A 17,648-nucleotide genomic window follows, 5' to 3' on the forward strand; every position below is an offset into this window, starting at 1 on the left:
TTTTAACACCTCACTGACCAGGTGTTAAAAAACAACCCCAACGTCAACAACAACGACTGATACTATTACCACAGCTACTGCTTTAAACTTTATCCACAAATAGCAGGCCTCGCTGTATAACTGGTAATCGTTTTTATTAACCCTCCCTTCCGGAAAGAACCAAATGCTAAATTTACTTTCACCAAAACACACCCTACTTACCACTGTAGAAGGCCCCTCGAAATTTCTGGCCTTGTGCCAAAATTTGAAACTAATGATATGGACAGCAATAAAGCGGCGAGCTGGCAGACTCATTAGCACGCCGGGTGAAATGCTCAACAATGTTTCGTCCATCTTTATGGACTCTAAACATAAAGAACACAATACAGTCTGGTGTGACTCTCTAGTCACTGAACCATGCGCCTTCAATGTATCACAAAAAGAAAACGCAATCATTTCTGCTGAATCGCCTTAAAGTATAGGCCTGCTTGTTTAGGGCTGAACCACAAAGATCACAAACTTACAAACCAAATGATTGTTGTTCTTAATATTGGTTTTAAATTTTGGCACAAAGCCAGCACTTTCGGTTCTTATTTTATTGATCTCCAAAAGGATAAAAGGCAAAGTCGACCTTCGCGGAATTTGAAATCAGAACATAAAGATGGACGAAACACTGCTGAGCATTTCACCCGGCGTGCTAATGAGTCTGCCAGCTCGCCGCTTTATTGCTGTCCATATGATTAATTTCAAATTTTGGCACAAGGCCAGAAATTTCGAGGGAAGGGCAAAGTTGATTGCATCGACCCCAGTGTTTAAATGATACTTATTTTATCGACCCCGAAAGGATGAAAGGTAAAGTCGACATTAGCGAAATTTGAACTCAGAATGTAAAGACGGATGAAATGCCCCTAAGCTTTTCGTACAGGTGTGCTAACGATTCTGCCAACTCGCCACCTTATTGCTGTCCCTAATATTCTTTTCTACCCTAGGCTCAAGGCCTAAAATTTTTTTTTTGTGATGAGGGGGGGGGGACAGTCGATCAGATCGACCCCAATGCTCTTTAAACTTTATGCACAAATAGCAGGCCTCGCTGTATAACTGGTTGTAGTGTGATGGATGAAGAGGACAACAGAAAAAGAAGCAATGGGAGAAAGAAATACAAAAGGCCTTGCCTCGGCGAAATCAGCGGTCTCTCACGAATTCAACACGTCATGTCGCTTTGTCGTCTATGCTGGAACTGCCCCGCTTCCTCGCTGACCACATGTACTTCCTCCTTGACCACATCCGCTTCCTGTCACGCATGCACCCCTCAGTCTTCCGCCGGCCCCTGCAAGTCCTACTTCCGCCCAGCTCATCTGTCATCCTCTCCACCAACACCACATAGCTCATCACGTCCCATAACACCGACCGCCAACACCACACGCCACCCTGATCTACAGATCACTCAACCGGCTTTCCCACTCACTCCTCGCTCCCGAACTCACACCTTAACTGGTTTCATAATCAGCCAACCAGGGAGGAGGGTGCCGTTCCCTCTGTGGTCGCAGTCCGACCCAAGGACTGGCCTTGGTTCCTGGCATGTTGCTGCTGGCTTCATCATCTTGTCTACTGTTGTTGTCTTCATCTTCTTTCCCACTGCTGCTGGTTCCATCCTCTGAGGCATGGACAATCTTCCGTATATCCAAAACGTGGCGTGGCATACCATCGACAGAGATGTTCTTCGAATTTATAGAGGTTATTGTTCCCTTTCCCCATCGTGATGTACACCGTGCGTTTGGGGGTTTTACCCAAACTTCTTCCCCGACCTGCACGAAGGCGTGCTCTTCCTCTGCCCCGGGTCACATTGATGCAGTACACGGATGCCTCCACTCGTACCTGAATATTGCTCTGTGTGGCACCGACTCCTCAGCCTGTCCTGATCTGGGTGACATATTATACCAAAATACAGCCGCGATTGGTGAAATGTGGCCCCTCTCTGCCATGGTCTTGATGGTACGATGATGCCTTTCCACCAACCCATTTCCACTTGGCCGGTATGCCGCCCTGAAGAAGCGGTTGACCTTCCACCCATCAAACATTTCTTTCAGCACCTCCGAGCGAAATGCAGTGTCATTATCCAGAAGCAGTTCATCCACGGGGCCTCGTTCCAGGAATATCTCATTCAATACTTTCACAATTTCCTCTACGGTCCCCATCTTCATCTCCTTCGATATGGCCAACCGCCCCGGTCCGCAGTCAACCATTGAGAGTTATGTCCCCTGTGTGTTATGTCCACCGCCAGTCGTTTCCAGTCGTGGTCCACTGGAATACTTCCCGCCTCATGTACGCCCGGAGCAGGGTCGATGGACTGGCACCTGTCACAGCTGCTAACCACTCTCTGCACATCGAGTCTTGTTACATCGAGTCAACTTTTCTGGCTAGGAACTATGTCCTGTCCACCCCCATGTGATGCATGGTATGCAATCTCCGCAACTCCGAATCACTCAGACGGCATACTGCAGCTACAGCCTGCTTCACATCCTCTGGCACCTGTAACCAGGCTCGCTTTACCCTGGTCAGGACGTCCGCCCTGTTCTTCTCGGAAGGCACAAATATCACGCTCAGCTTCAGATTGAACTCAGTGGCTAGTTCACGCAGTATCCCCAATCGACGCTTTACCAGCATCTCTGCAGCCCCTTTGGTCCGCACCCTCCGCTCATTAGTGATGACTGCTGTCATCCAACCAAGTACAGTGGCTGAATCAGTTCTGATTTCTATGGTATGCAACCCACACTTCAAGGCTAGGTTCACACCCTTCAACACGGCATCCAACTCCGCCACATTGATATGATTGCAGTCATCCGTCTTCCTGAGCCAGGCTGCATCTTCTACCATGACACCTCCCACTTCTAAGACAACCCCTATTGCGATTCTACTGGCGTCACACCATACAATCCCGCTCATTGATTTGGGAACATACCAACTGCCCCTCACCGGGTCCTCTGCTCTTACTTTGACCAAGACTTCCTGTATCATGTCGGTCGTCTTTTCCCCCACTCTATCGTTCCACTTCACTCCTTCAGCTCGTCTCTTGATGAAGCTACATGCTGTCCGGAACCATCCTGCAATCGGGTAGTGTCCCACCAGCTTCCCCCACACAGAGAACAGTTCCCGTCTACTCATGCTGGCGCCCAGTTCGGGGATCTCATTCCCTCGCCGGAACACCAACGCGCCGGCCTTGTCTCTCCATAGCTTGAGGCCCAGTGCAGCACCTCCCTCCATTGCCTCTTGTGGCTTGGCGATCAGTCCAAAACTATTCAGGTGGCCTCTGAGCTCCGTTGCTGGCATTACGGTTTCATCCACCAGAATATCATCAATGTACGAATTGGTGGCCTTTTTTACCCTGTCCACCTTTCCCAGGATGGCCTTGAGAATTGTTGCCATAACCTTTGACGCTGAATTCAGCCCGAACTCCAACCTGGTCAGACAGTACGTCCGGCCCTTATACCTGACAAGCTGGTACTTCCACAGTTTCTCAGCCACATGCACCTGTAGGTATGCTGACTTCAAATAAACGATCGTGGAGGCCCCTGTCATCTGCCTCCACTCTCGCAAGGTGTCTCCGCAGACATCTGTGGCCTTGCCGCCTGTATAACATGATACGTGGTCATTCAGCTCTCGGAAGTCAAGCACTGGCCTGACCTTATGCTTTGTGGGCTATATCACCGCCATCAGTGGCAGGACTCCGCTCTCTTCTTTTTCCCAAGGGATCAATATACCCTCCTTAATCCACCGCTTTACCTCCCCCTCGAACTCACTTCTGGCATCTCCTTTTAGAGTATGCTGATAGCAGTCCACTTTATTCTTTAACATCGGGGGCTCTCCTTTCCAGTGCCACTCCACTGTCCACCTCTGACCATCGAAGACAGCCCGAAAATCCTGGTCTTTAATGGTGTGTGCAGCATGCTTTTCCTCACGGTTGTCACCAGTGCATGGTCTCGCCATACACGGTTTCCCCGCAAACCCGAACGTTACACCGGCCTCGTTAACAGTGACACCTCCCAAACGGGTGATTGCATCCAACCCCATTATCACGTCAATCTCGTCCACCAAGTAGCCAACTACAATTGCTCGCAGCGTCAGCCTTATTCCCTGCACTACAATCTGCGCATCTGTAACACCTTCACAGTGTACTTCTCTTCCGTCGACTGCTCTTACACTGCTTTCTCCACTCCACGTCTCTACCACTTCTGGAGTCATCAGGGTTGTCGTACAGCCCGTGTCCACAAGGTCTCGCGACATCTTCCCCTCCACCAGAATGTCGGCTACAGGTAGTGACGATAAACGCGCCTCTATTGATCCAAAGGGACAACTACCGACGCAGTAGTCTCCCTCAGTCCGTTTCCCCGCAGACATTCGCTGGCTATATGCCCCGTTTCTCGACACCGGTAGCAAATGACCTCAGGCTTGAGTGACTCGCAGTCTCGCACCATGTGCGGACCCTGGCACCGGAAACACTGTCCTTTGAATGGTCGCACACGTTCTTTCTTCGACCCCTCTCCGCTGCTCCTAGCTCGACCACTTTTCGTTGTTGCAGTCGCTGCTACTGACGTCGTTCTACTGCACGAAACTAGAACGCGTGCCCGAGATACGATGTCTGCCATCGCCATCGAATGAATGTTCGGAAGCTGCTGCAACTCGACCGACATGTTGTCAGGAAAGCCAGTCACAAACGCCAACTTAACCGTCCGGTCCAGCGACTCTCCCTCATAACCCGCCAGTTTAGCCAATCTCCTGAGTTCATTGGCAAATACGTCAACCTGTTCCCCAGTCCATCTTGTTTTCCCCAGGCGAGCGTATGCCTCAAACATTCCCTCCGCAAAGGCCTCCATCAACCGGATTTCTACTTTCTCCGCGCTAAGTTGGTCCTTCTCTTCCATCTCTAGATACAACGCCAATGCCGGACCATCCAAGTACAGCGGTATAAAACTCGCTAGGTCGCTTATACCGTGGAGCTTCGCGACCAACTTCACCTTCTTCAACCAAGCGACTACATATGTGTCACCGCAAAATGGTTTGATCATCTCGTTGGAAATACGGGCACTCATCGTTGGGTTTTTTTTTATGAGCCGAACAGCGGTCTCTCACGAATTCAACACGTCCTGTAGCTTTGCCGTCTATGCTGGAACTGCCCCGCTTCCTCGCTGACCACACGTGTTTCCTCCTTGACCACATCCGCTTCCTGCCACGCATGCACCCTTCAGTCTTCCGCCGGCCCCTGCAAGCCCTACTTCCGCCCACCTCATCTGTCATCCTCCCCACCAACACCACATAGCTCATCACGTCCCATAACACCGACCGCCAACACCACACTGGTAATCGTTTTTATTAACTCTCCCTTCCGGAAAGAACCAAATGCTAAATTTACTTTCACCAAGACACACCCTACTTACCACTGTAGAAGGACCCCATCCCTTTTCAGGTACTTAATTTATCGACCCCGAAAGGATGAAAGGCAAAGTCGACCGCGGCGGAATTTGAAATCAGAACGTAAAGACGGACGAAATACCTATTTCTTTACTACCCACAAGGAGCTAAATACAGAGAGGACAAACAAGGACAGACAAACGGATTAAGTCGATTATATCGACCCCAGTGCGTAACTGGTACTTATTTAATCGACCCCGAAAGGATGAAAGGCAAAGTTAACCTCGGCGGAATTTGAACTCAGAACGTAGCGGCAGACGAAATACCGCTAACCATTTCGCCCAGCATCCTAACGTCCCTAATATTAAAGAGTAACAAGGTGCTTAGCAACATTCCATCCATCTTTACGCCTTGATGCTCGAATTCCGCCGAGGTTGATTTTCGGGGTCGATATAATAAGCACCAGTTGAGAACTGGGGTCGATGTAATCGACCGACTTATCACCTTCCCCGAAATTACTGGCCTTGTGCCAAAATTTGAAATCAATATTAAAGAGTAACATTTCACCATGATCCATACTATTTACGTGAGTGCCCATTGTCAAAGTTTAATTCGTAACAATAACCTTCATTCTCAGTTACAGTCAATTGTTTTTTAATTTCTCTCTATATCTCTGTCTCTTTGTCTGTCTCTCCCTTTCTCTCTCTCTCCCTGTCTCTTTCTCTCGCTCCCCCTCTCTCTCTTTTTCTCTCGCTACCCCCTCTCTCTCTGTAATTGTATCATTATGCTAAAACCATGCAAGGGTACTGACTTCAATGGATCGTCTGGAATTTCAGTATTCTATCTCTATCTATCTATCTATCTATCTATCTATCTATCTATCTATCTGTCTATCTTTCTTCTACCCCTTATTATTTTTCGTTCCTTCTCCCTTCTCCTCGCGCCCTTCGTTTCTTTCCCCCATCCTCTCTCTTGTCTCCCTTCTCCTCTGCCTGTTTGTTCCCACGTGACTACAGGACAATTTTTCTCACCTCTGTCTTTTCTGGACACGACGCGTACTTAACTGGACGTCATTTCTTCTCGCCTCGCAACATTTTTTTCCTCTTCTACTATTTTCTTCTCTTACAGTTATATATCTTTTCATAATTTCTCCCAGGCGCTACCCATTACAATGCGTCTTGGCCTAACGGCCCTTAATGTTTGTCTTCGTCGATTGTTTACTCTGCACGTCCACCTGCTGTTGTTTGTTCGTTCGAACCTCTAACTCACAAGAAATTTTATATTTTTAAAATTTCTGGATGCTGCTGTTTAATGAAGTTTTCCTATATTGTCGTTGAAAGCTCGAAATAGGGAGTAATTGACAGTCAACAACTGAGGAGGGGTTAGGCTTCTTGTGATATTTTGTCTCGTACGTGTCTCTCATTATGTGTTTACGTATTTTTCACTCGTTGGTGATGTCTTGTACTTGATGTACTCCCTCTCTCTCTCTCTCTCTCTCTCTCTCTCTCTATATATATATATATATATATATATATATATATATATACGCACGTACACATACATACATACAACACACGCATACATACACCCATACACATACATGCATCCGACACACCACATACATCCACTCACACATACATACACACCACACACTCACTCACACACCTGTATGTACGCGCACACACATGCACATACACACACTTCCCCACACCCACACGTACATACATACACACTCACACACATACACACACACACACACGACATACATCTATGCACACACATACATACACACATACTCACATACATCATCGGACACACTGCCACCCAGACATACACACAGACACACTCACACACCACCACACATACATACTTACGCGCACACTCGCAGGCACGCGCACATACGCACTTGCGCCGGCTCGCGCTGCATACGCGCCGCATACACCTCGCCCTTGGACCTGACGAGACCTCCGCCCGTTCCTGGGACCGTCGCGTGTCGTTGGGTTTTCCCACGCCTGTCTCCGCGGTACCACTCTTCCATCTTCCCCTCAGCTGGAGTCCTTTTTCCTTAACCCCCCCCCTTTTTCGTTACACACACGCGCACACATATACACACCTTGCCTATATATATACATCACTCTTACACACATTCAATCTACTCGCCATTAATACCACCACGACACTGGACACACACACACACTACTACTCAACACACGCTGGCACGCTACATACGCCCCCACCCCTTCCCCTCCCTCCCTTCCTCCTTCCTTCTTTTTCTTACTACTGACCTCCCTTCCTCCTTCCTTCTTTTTCTTACTACTGACCTCGTCTGCTAGCTGACCACTAGTCTCGCCCTACCTCACACGCCTACACACAGACGCACACACTAACACAACACATATTTTTTTGTTTTTTCATCTCGCCTCACACACACACATACACACACGCACACGCACACACTCACACATCACACACATCTGTTGGGTTACCAACCTTGTCTCCACTCTTTAGCCTTTAAAAACCCACTTTGCTCTTGTTATCGTCAACATCCGCCTTTCACCATGTGCAACTCGTAAACACCAGTCGTCTTTTTTCTCTTTCCCTGTTGCCCGCTCTGGATCTTCTTTCCTCTCTCTTCCTTCTTTATGTTCCGACGAAGAGCTCCGCTCGAAACGTCATACCTCCCTGCTTCCATCTCCTGAGCGCCTTTAATAATAATACTGTAATTGTTCCTGTTGTTGTTGTTTTTTTTGTTTCCCTTTTGGATTAAAAAATAATATATATATATATATATATATATATATATTATATATATATATATAAAATATATATATATATATCGATTGAATAGATTACCTTTTTTGACAAAGCACAAATCTTACAAGCTAAACACACCAAAAACTAGGGAAAAGAACGCGCACGCGCACACACACACACACACACATATGTTGTTTTAATTGCGTCAAACTACTCAAGTTCCATGTTGGGTGAAAGATATTTAGCTTAACTTAGATAAAGCCTAGTTTGACTTAGATAAACCATCCTATTCTGGTTTGTCCTCAAAATGGCGACCGGTTGTACGAAATTTATGTTTATTTTAGAATGCTCGTTTCGCCAAGAAAAGGCAGTAACTTAGTACTTTAAAACGTTTTTTTTTTTAATTTTAATATAAGACTCAACACCTCTCATCTTTATTCATTAATTTCCATTGTTTTCTATGATCTTAGTCCACTTAACAGGCAATTTAAATATTCCATCGGCATAAACCACAGTTGTTTTTTAGGAAAAAAAGTCATCTAAGTGGGATTTGACACCATCTAAATCATTAAATGATTTTCCTTTTCAAAAGTTTTGCAGAGACAAAAACAAATAATAGTCAGATGGCGCAATGTCAGGGGAGTATGGTGGATGAGGCAAGAGATCCCACCCAAGTTCATACAACTTTGTGCGGGTAGTCAAAGACACATGCAGTCGGGCATTGTCCTCGTGGAACACAACTTCTTTCCTGTTGGAGAGTGCTGGCCCCAGTTCCTTGATCTTTTGATTCAAATTTGCTAGCTGACGGCAGTACACACCAGAATTGATGATCTTATTTTGTGGGAATAGCTCATAATAAATATAGATACAAAGCATGACTTTTTTTAAATTCTGATTTAGAAGGTGTTTTCGAGGATCCTTACTCCAGGATCTTTTTCGTATTATTATCGTAAACAATTCATTTTTCATCTCCAATTACCAATTGTTTCAGGAAAGGCTTATTTTCATTGTTTCAGAAGCATATCACAAATAGGATACCAGTCCATGCAGTTTTGTTCAGACAGTTTGTGAGGCGCCCAAGCATTATTGCGAGAAACATATCAAATTTACACTAAGTGTTCATGAATGGTACTTTTGGAAACTTCCAACTTTTCCGCAAGTTCCCAAGTCGTAATATTCGAGTTTTCTTCAATGGTTAGCTTCAAAATATCGTCATCTAAGGTTGAAGGTCTTCCACAGCGATTGTCATCTTCCAAGCTGAATTCACCACATCTAAATTTTGCAAACCATCTTTGAACAGTTGATTCACCAATAGCATCTTCACCATAAACTCCACAAATGATATTACACATTTTCGCAGCATTCTCACCATATTTTGAAGAAGAAAAGCATTACGTGGAGAATATGCAACTTTCGGTTATCCATTTCAAAATGGTAATTAGGGCTGAAAGGAGTAAAATATATGCTGCCTTTTAACGTGGAACTTAGCTGACAGGCTTCAATACTGCAAGCAATTCTGAAATGTGAGTCATACAAAGATAAGGATTGTTGCATGAAGGACTTAAAGACACAAGTCCTGAAATAGCTCAGAACTTACCGGACAACCAGATAGTAAACTTTTTTTCAACTGCATTAGTGTTTTTAGAAACTCTACAAATAGATCCGCCTTTACAGATAAAACTAATAACATAGATGAAGTAAAACAGGTTAAATGTGATAAATTGTTACACGATACTAAAAAGTACTGAAAAGAGGAACTGTAAGACTTACAAGGACGTCATTGAAGCAAGATTTGATAACAGGATACACTAGCGTAGCTAGGGAGGGGGTACGGTAGGAGCGGCCAGCCCCGGGTGGCACTTTTAAGGAGGCATTTCTTTTGGGTCTGCTGTAGGCAATATGTGTTTTTTGTGAGGTCCGGGAGCGGAAAGGGCCGTCCCTGGCGGCACACACTCTAGCTACGCTAGTGACAGGATAGTGTTTAACTAAAAAAAGAAGCGTTCATGATTTTAAAAGATCATTTGCCTCACATCGTGAATAAGCTCACCTGTAGACTAAGAAACCCTGTCAAGGCAGACAAAAATACTGAATGACATAAACAGCAAAATTAGAAAGGCAATCAAATTCCAGCTGTAGCAAATAGTAGCACGGTCGTCAAGTGTTTCAAGAATAAGCCTGGAATTAGGGTTCACACAAACTCGATATCATGACTGTCTACTCTTCAATATGGAGAAGTAGAATCCACGATATTGAGATCAAAGCAAATATTCGCATTGATGATTCAGTTATCGAGATGATCATGCATGCCCGATCATCTTAAAAAAATAGTCCGTTTGAGTAAAAGAAAAAAAGATAAATCTAAGCCAGAGGGTTTATTTGATGTCACAGTGTGTTAAGAGTGCTTACATATGCGAGCTAGTAAGTTTGTGTAAACAGGATATACGAAAACCAAATTTCCCACCTACAACATTGGTTTATATTGAGATGGATTAAGAATGTCACACGACTGTGATGGCCACGCACTAAATATCTTTAGGGAAAATGTCACAGCCGTGTTTAATGATGCAGAGATAAAAATCACAGTAAACCAACTTCCTAAACACTTCTGTAGATTCATTTGCCTAAAACCCCTCCAATAAGCCGTATAAGATGCTTAGCTGTATAAATAAGCTACCTTGCCAGTTAGTATTGGTTTTAAAATTTTCATTACTGTCTTTAGTACGATAATTTCAAACCTCTGCTCTTCTAAAGAAATATTCAATAAGGCGACAGCAAACAATAACAGACAGAGGATTCAAAGATAAAATCTCATATATTCCAGCCGACACACATTCATGACTTATGAATAAGCCTTGGAAAATAGCAGCTGCGTCCCATCATTCTCCTTAAATATCAAAACTAAAGTAGAAAGTTCCAGGTCTTACTAGATAAGCATTTCCTTGAAAGACATAGATATAGAAATATCATTGATAGGTGTTATATAGAGACCAGCGTTAGCTGTTGGCCTAGTACGAAGAAAATTATCTCAAACAGACATACCAAACGGATTATTTTCAGGTATTACATCAGAAATACGGACTGCAAGATCAGGTATGCAGTATCAAGTCAGGAGTATACGAAGCCTAAACACACCAAATGAAATGGTCGAACATGGAAAAGTTCATTGGTATGTGCAAGCACGACGTGAAGAAAATTTTTATTATCTCGAAACAAAAGAAATACCTCGAAGTTAGCAAACTATATCAGGAAACTGAAGAACTACATCTCTTAGAGTATTAAACGTTCATCAAGATTTTGAATACCTCGTTGGTAGAAATCACCCGATTTCGACTCGAAAAAGTAATCCAACCAAGCTCTCAATTGCGCATCAGTATTGAACGAAACTCCGCGCATAACATTTGAAAGGGATCGAAAGAGATTGAAATCCGTTGTTGCCAAATCAGGAGAGTACGGCGTGTGTGGCAGCACTTCCCAGCTATGCGTTTGAATGGCTTCCTTTGGTCATATTGACGATATGAGGGCGGGCGTTGCCGTGCAGCAGAAGAACTCCACGCTGCCGATTAGGTCTTTTCTCTTGAATAGCTGTGTTGAGTTGTTTCATCTGTTGAACATAGAGTTCTGTGTTGACCGTTTAGTTCTGTTCAAGCAATTCGTAATGGATTATCCCTTCCCATTCCCACCATACGCACAACATCGTTTTACGCGGATGAAGATCTTGTTTCACGCGCGGTGTCGCATGTTTACCGGGGCTAAGCCATTCCTTACGATGTTTCATATTGATGTACAGGCACCATTTTTGGTGGACCAATAGCAGGATTACAACCTCCCACTTTGAGAGTATGCTGTTGCAATCCAGGAACAGACAATATCAACCAAGTACCTGATGCACAAAAGGAATAGAGATGCAGGAAAAGCAGTAAAATATGACAACCCATGCATACTTTCTGGATTTCACACTGAAGATATCGCCCACATCATAAGCAGTTGTCCGAAAATGTCATCACGGTATCATCTACCGATGAGACATGACGTTGTAGCTACGACACTCTATAATGAAATCCGTCGGAAGGATAACCCCGAGGACAAAGAAATAAGAACCCACAACATGGTAGAAGCCATATCCACTCAAAACAAAAAGGAATACTGGTGGGATGTCCCAGTGAAAACCTCAATAAAATGTAAGCACAATATACCTGATATAATGATTTGGGATAGAGAAGAGAAATTGTGCACAGTTGTGAAAATTAGCTACCCAGCAGATGTTAACATATAGCTGAAGATCAGTGAAAAAGAGAACTATTGAGAAATCCGCAGTTACTCTATCCAGATTACAAGTACATGTTTATACATGTAATTATTGGGACCCTGGGATATATAACACTGCCTAAATACCAATGTTGAGAAATTAGGCTTCTCAAAACCAGAAAGGAGAAAGCTAATTTGAAGACTACAGATCCAATCCATCACTGGAACTGTAGAAATCTGTAAAAGTTTCCATTTAAATATATATGAGCATGTCTAGATATGTAACTATATGCATGAAAATACAAGACAGAATTGGAAGAATAGTGAAAGTTGGTTTAGAAAAAAGTACCCACCGCGTTTGAGAAGTAGGTATGTAACACCATCGAGACCAGGAGAGGCATATTTGCGTTTATTCTTAAGGTGTCGGTGTAGCATTGCTGGTGTAAACTTCATAGAAGATATAGAGTCCGGTATCAGAGGTGATGGAGATGGAACATTTTGATCTTCGACAGTAAAGATGCCTGCGTAGCATCCAGCAATGATTTCTGCACATTCTTTGGGATTGCCAGTAATCTGCCCTGTGTGGGGATTGTGAAGGGGACCAACTGGAGAGTGAGGTCTCTGCTTTGAGTATACATATTTCCACAACACTTTGCTGTCAGGGTTGGTTGCTATGCGTTGTTCGAATTCAAACACTGCTTTTTTTGTCACCTGCTTGAGGTAGTTGGCTGATATATTACGCTTTTTCCTGTTGATCTCTGATTTGTGCAATTTGTATTCCTGTTCAGCATTACGGCGTTATTTCCTGGCAAGTCGGACTGCTGCAGTTTCCCAAATTGTACTACTGGGTGGTTTTTTGTGCTTGCGTGGTACTGATGCTGCACATGCCACCCATATTGAATTCAGAATGTTCTGAAGTATAGTGTTCACATCTCCAGAGGCATAAAATTCGAGCCAGTTTGGGCGTCGCAGCTCAGTACTATAAAAGCTCCAGTCTGCTTTATTCCAGTCAAAGCGGGCAGTTTGAAGATGGTTGTGGTTTTTGTTACAACCAATCAGAGACAAGTCGGCCATGATCATGGAATGATCAGAGTCACCTAAAGGTTCTTCAGTAGTGACACTAATAATTGTTTCAGGAGAAGCGGTAAGTAGCAGATCCAAAGTGTTGTTACCCCTAGTGGGGGAGGTAACGACTTGGGACCAATTTGAATTCAGCACCAGTTCAAGGAAATCGTCTGCACTTTGCGGCCAACGGAAGGCCTCCCAGTCAATCTCAGGGAAATTGAAGTCCCCCGCAATATAAACATAAGTGGCTGTTTTCATGGCAGCAGCTCTGAGGATATCAAAAAATTGTGTCTTGACGATAATTTGGGGTGGGGGCGGTAAACAACTCCAAGCAGAAGTGTTGACATGGTCATGTGTATATTGCAGAAAAATACTTCCTGCTGAGATTGGTTCAAATCATCACAAGGAATTGCCGATAAATTTGATCGAACATAAACCATCACAACCCCTCCACGGCGATTAATGCGGTCTTTGCGGAACAGGTTGTAGCCGGCTATGCTGAAAACCCCATCACAGAGTGCAGAATGTGCCATGTTTCCGTGACTGTGATGAAATCTGGGTCGATACTTTTGACGTAAGAGTCAAAAAGATGTACCTTGTTGCATAAACTACGGGCATTCAAGGACAACAGTTTGTATCTGGATTTCAGATGATGATGATATACAGGGGATGGCTGATTGTTCTTGTTTAGTTTCCCAAGATTTTTGTAAAGCCAGTTGTTGTTGTGGGTACAGTTTGCACCCACATACATACATACATACATACATACATACATACATACATACATATACATATACATATACATATACATACATATATGTGTGTGTGTGTGTGTGTGTGTGTGTGTGTGTGTGTGTAATAGGTAGGCTCATGCAAACATCAGGTGTGTGAACGAAAGTAAAGGGTGTCTTATTTGTATTAACATCTTGATTCAGAGTCAGGTTATTTAATTTCACAGAAGTGAGGAAAATACTCCTGATTACTCGAAGATTGAGGAATCCCAGCTACTGGATAAGACTTGATTATGAGTATGGTTCATTCTCATTGGTTGGTTTAGATCAAATGTAGGGGGACTGAGGCTATTTGGAAGGCAACTTTAACGCGATACGCAGAAGTAGTCTCCCTTGTTCTGATTAGCAATTTCAGTACTATTCTCAGGTCGCGAATTCCCAGGGATTTGGCTAAAAATTAAATCGGGAATTTTCGGGTTTCTTTTCACCCGGAAATCTTCAGCTGTTTGATTTAAAATTAGTTTTAACAATGTGTAACTTCGGCTTAATTAGCTTTAATGGTTGTACATATTGTTTGAAAATATTTTTAGTATAATTGACCAATTGCAACCGTTTATCGTACTCATTGCTCGAAAAGGTAGCTCCTGAAAATACAGGTTTAGTAATCGAAAAGCTTTATTTTTGAAAAATGTAAATCGTGAAATGCTTCATCATTGTATGATAGAGAAATTCAGTCAATACACCGGTTTGAAGAAGAAAAAAACTAAAAGAAAAAAGTTAAGAGAACAAGTGAATCCATTGTATGGAAATAATTTGAACTTCTCGAAAGAAAAGACTGAAAAATGCAAAAATTGCAAGGCTGTCTTAAAGTGCTCAGGTGATTGAATTATCGGGGGCTTTTTACGCCAATTTAAAGATGGTTCACAAAGAAATGTTCTCAGAAACTTGTACAATTCAGATATTTTTTTCTTTTTCAAAAGAAATTGACCAACAGAAAATTATCAACAGAAAATTATAGTGAAACTATAGAACAAACGGTATTCACATTAGCATTGATGGAGTCTATAGGATGCAATAGTTGATGTTTTTAATTAGGAAAGCTATTAGAGATAAAAGTTTGGTTTTTCTAAAGAATGGTTCTCATTTAATGAAGATGGTTGAGCGTCAATATATTTTGGGAGAAAATGGAATTAGTAAAATAAGTAAATGAAAACAGAACTCTGAAAAATTCCCAATTTCTTTTAGATGGATATACATATCTAAATAATCGCAGATATTTAAATGTCTCAAGGGGTAAATTCTTGAATATAGGAGATTCCTTGCTGAAAATAATTGAAATTTCAGAAAAAGAAAAAACATTCTGAACTCAACGTTGATTTGGGAAAATATATAGTTTTAGTCCTAACTGATATCCCAATCGTTTTTGATAACTATAAACCTGTATTTCAATCTAACATGGGGAGAATTCGCGAAAAAAAAATCAAAAGACGAAGACAGGTGGTGTAGAAAACAAACAGATGTATTAGTATAATGCTCGGGAATTGAAAAAGTCTTTAACGTTTCGAGCCTACGCTCTTCCACATAAAAGAACACAGAAAGAAACAAGGAGAGATACAAGGCGAAAAAAAATGGAGAGAAAAAAAGAAGAGAAACAAGGAGAGAAAATCTATCATCCTCATCCTTGTTATATATACAACCTTCTTCATTTATTTACGTATATTAACTTGGCCTAATTAGAATTACGACACGCTATTATTACGTTATCTTAAGAGTATTACTGTGAGCATCGGTTATATTATGCACATAGACTTCATTTGGCTGTTTGTGATGTTCTATACATGAAAAGTAAAGCAAATACTAAGGAAGTAATTTAATTAACGGCACTTGTAATGACTACTGTAGATTTGAAGGTAGATCCAAAGTAATGATTAGGAAATCTATTACAAGTAAAGGTAGATCACGCATTTTGGAAAATAGTTAATAATTATGTTGATTTGCAGCAAACTAAATTAACTTGAAGTAGTTCTTATTGTGCGATGGTCGGCTGAATTGTTCATAGGCTGACCAAAATATTCTCATGGAATGTGCTATGAGGGTTCTCATTAAATATCAGGCTGATATCACTATTTTCATTAAACTAGTTTTTGTGCTTTCTGGTCAATAGCCCAAAATGTTTGCATGGATATGGAGTGTCGTCCAGTCGTTATTCTCGTTTTGATTACACAAAAGAATGGATTCCAAGCGTTCTTCTTGAATAAAGGTGAGGAACTTCTTTTTAGTACTAGAGGCGAATTGCAAGTGTATAAGAATCTACGGAGGTGTACCTATACGGAGAAAAGTAATGAATCTTTCATTTCACAAATTTATAGACAAGTAACTTATATTAAAATTACTATATTGTTCTTAAAGTGTTTATCTCATTTAGATTTTTAGACATTTCGCCAGCGAAATTATTGAATGGGAGGCGGGAAATTTCACCCCCGGCTAAATGTTCCTTATCCCTATTCTAGGATGACAACAAAAGACTGATTGATGGTGGACCTCTTTAGCTTGCGACCCAATTTTTGGAACTTACTCGTTTCAGAAGTTGAGCTTAGTGACGATGAGATAGTGATCTGGGAAAACCAGGCAGCTATCCAACAAGAGGCGCCTTCCCTCTCAAGCCAACGCCAGCCTCCAGCACGCTTCACTTCGACTACTTCAAAATAAGCTTTATTATACTATATCCACTTCCTTTCGTAAAGCTCTTCTTTTTCCCATTCTTGCAATCTGAGCTTATTTTATAATTGCAATCTTGATGTTGTGTACAGTAAGTTTTTGTTGTTGTTTTTTTATTGATTTTTCCCAAAAGAATATTTTTTCTGTCCAAAAGTATGATTTATACTCCAAGAGTGAAATTAACAATTCACCTTTTTATTTATATTTATATTCTTAATCTTTCGACTAAGTAGACGGCACCAGCTATAGTTGCTGGCTGGGGAATGGATGGGGATTGCACTATTGAGGCGATAGGAGACAATTGGGTGCAGCTGTTAAGGACGCTGCCAATTTGGCGCAGCTAACTGGACATTGAACCAGCTTTAGCGATGGCTCTTTTGCCGATAGTACTTTTTGTCACTGGAGGCAAATACACGCTAGACACGCACACGCGCGCGTGTGCACATATGCGGAAACATACTCAAAGATATGTACGTGTATATGTGTGTATATGTGTGAGTGCGTATAATATACATAGAGAGAGACAAACAGATAGACAGACCGACAGACAAACATTACAATATATTAAATGAACTCGATTGCTACAAATACGTTTTCCTCTTACGCGCGTAAAGCAAAAGCACGCATAGTGACAGAGAAGGAGACAGACTGTGAAGAAAACAATTTAATCATATGATCCACAGAAATAGTTAAAATGAGGTTATCTCCCATTACATACACAAATGAAAGAAAATTTTACAAGAAAAATAT

General features: G+C 42.4%; 1 protein-coding gene across 1 annotated transcript; it reads right to left on the minus strand.

The window, feature by feature from the left end:
• Positions 1 to 2,403: 2,403 nt before the first annotated feature.
• Positions 2,404 to 3,402, minus strand: LOC115210471. Its single transcript, XM_029779075.1, has one exon. It carries the CDS (start codon positions 3,400 to 3,402, stop codon positions 2,404 to 2,406), a length of 999 nt encoding a protein of 332 aa, XP_029634935.1.
• Positions 3,403 to 17,648: the final 14,246 nt, after the last annotated feature.

Source organism: Octopus sinensis, linkage group LG4, assembly GCF_006345805.1.
Source record: "Octopus sinensis linkage group LG4, ASM634580v1, whole genome shotgun sequence".
Lineage (NCBI taxonomy): Eukaryota > Metazoa > Mollusca > Cephalopoda > Octopoda > Octopodidae > Octopus > Octopus sinensis.

What these genes read in the sequence shown, in the direction of transcription:
- LOC115210471 (XM_029779075.1), bottom strand. Translation starts at nt 3,402, where the DNA reads ATGGCAACAATTCTCAAGGCCATCCTGGGAAAGGTGGACAGGGTAAAA.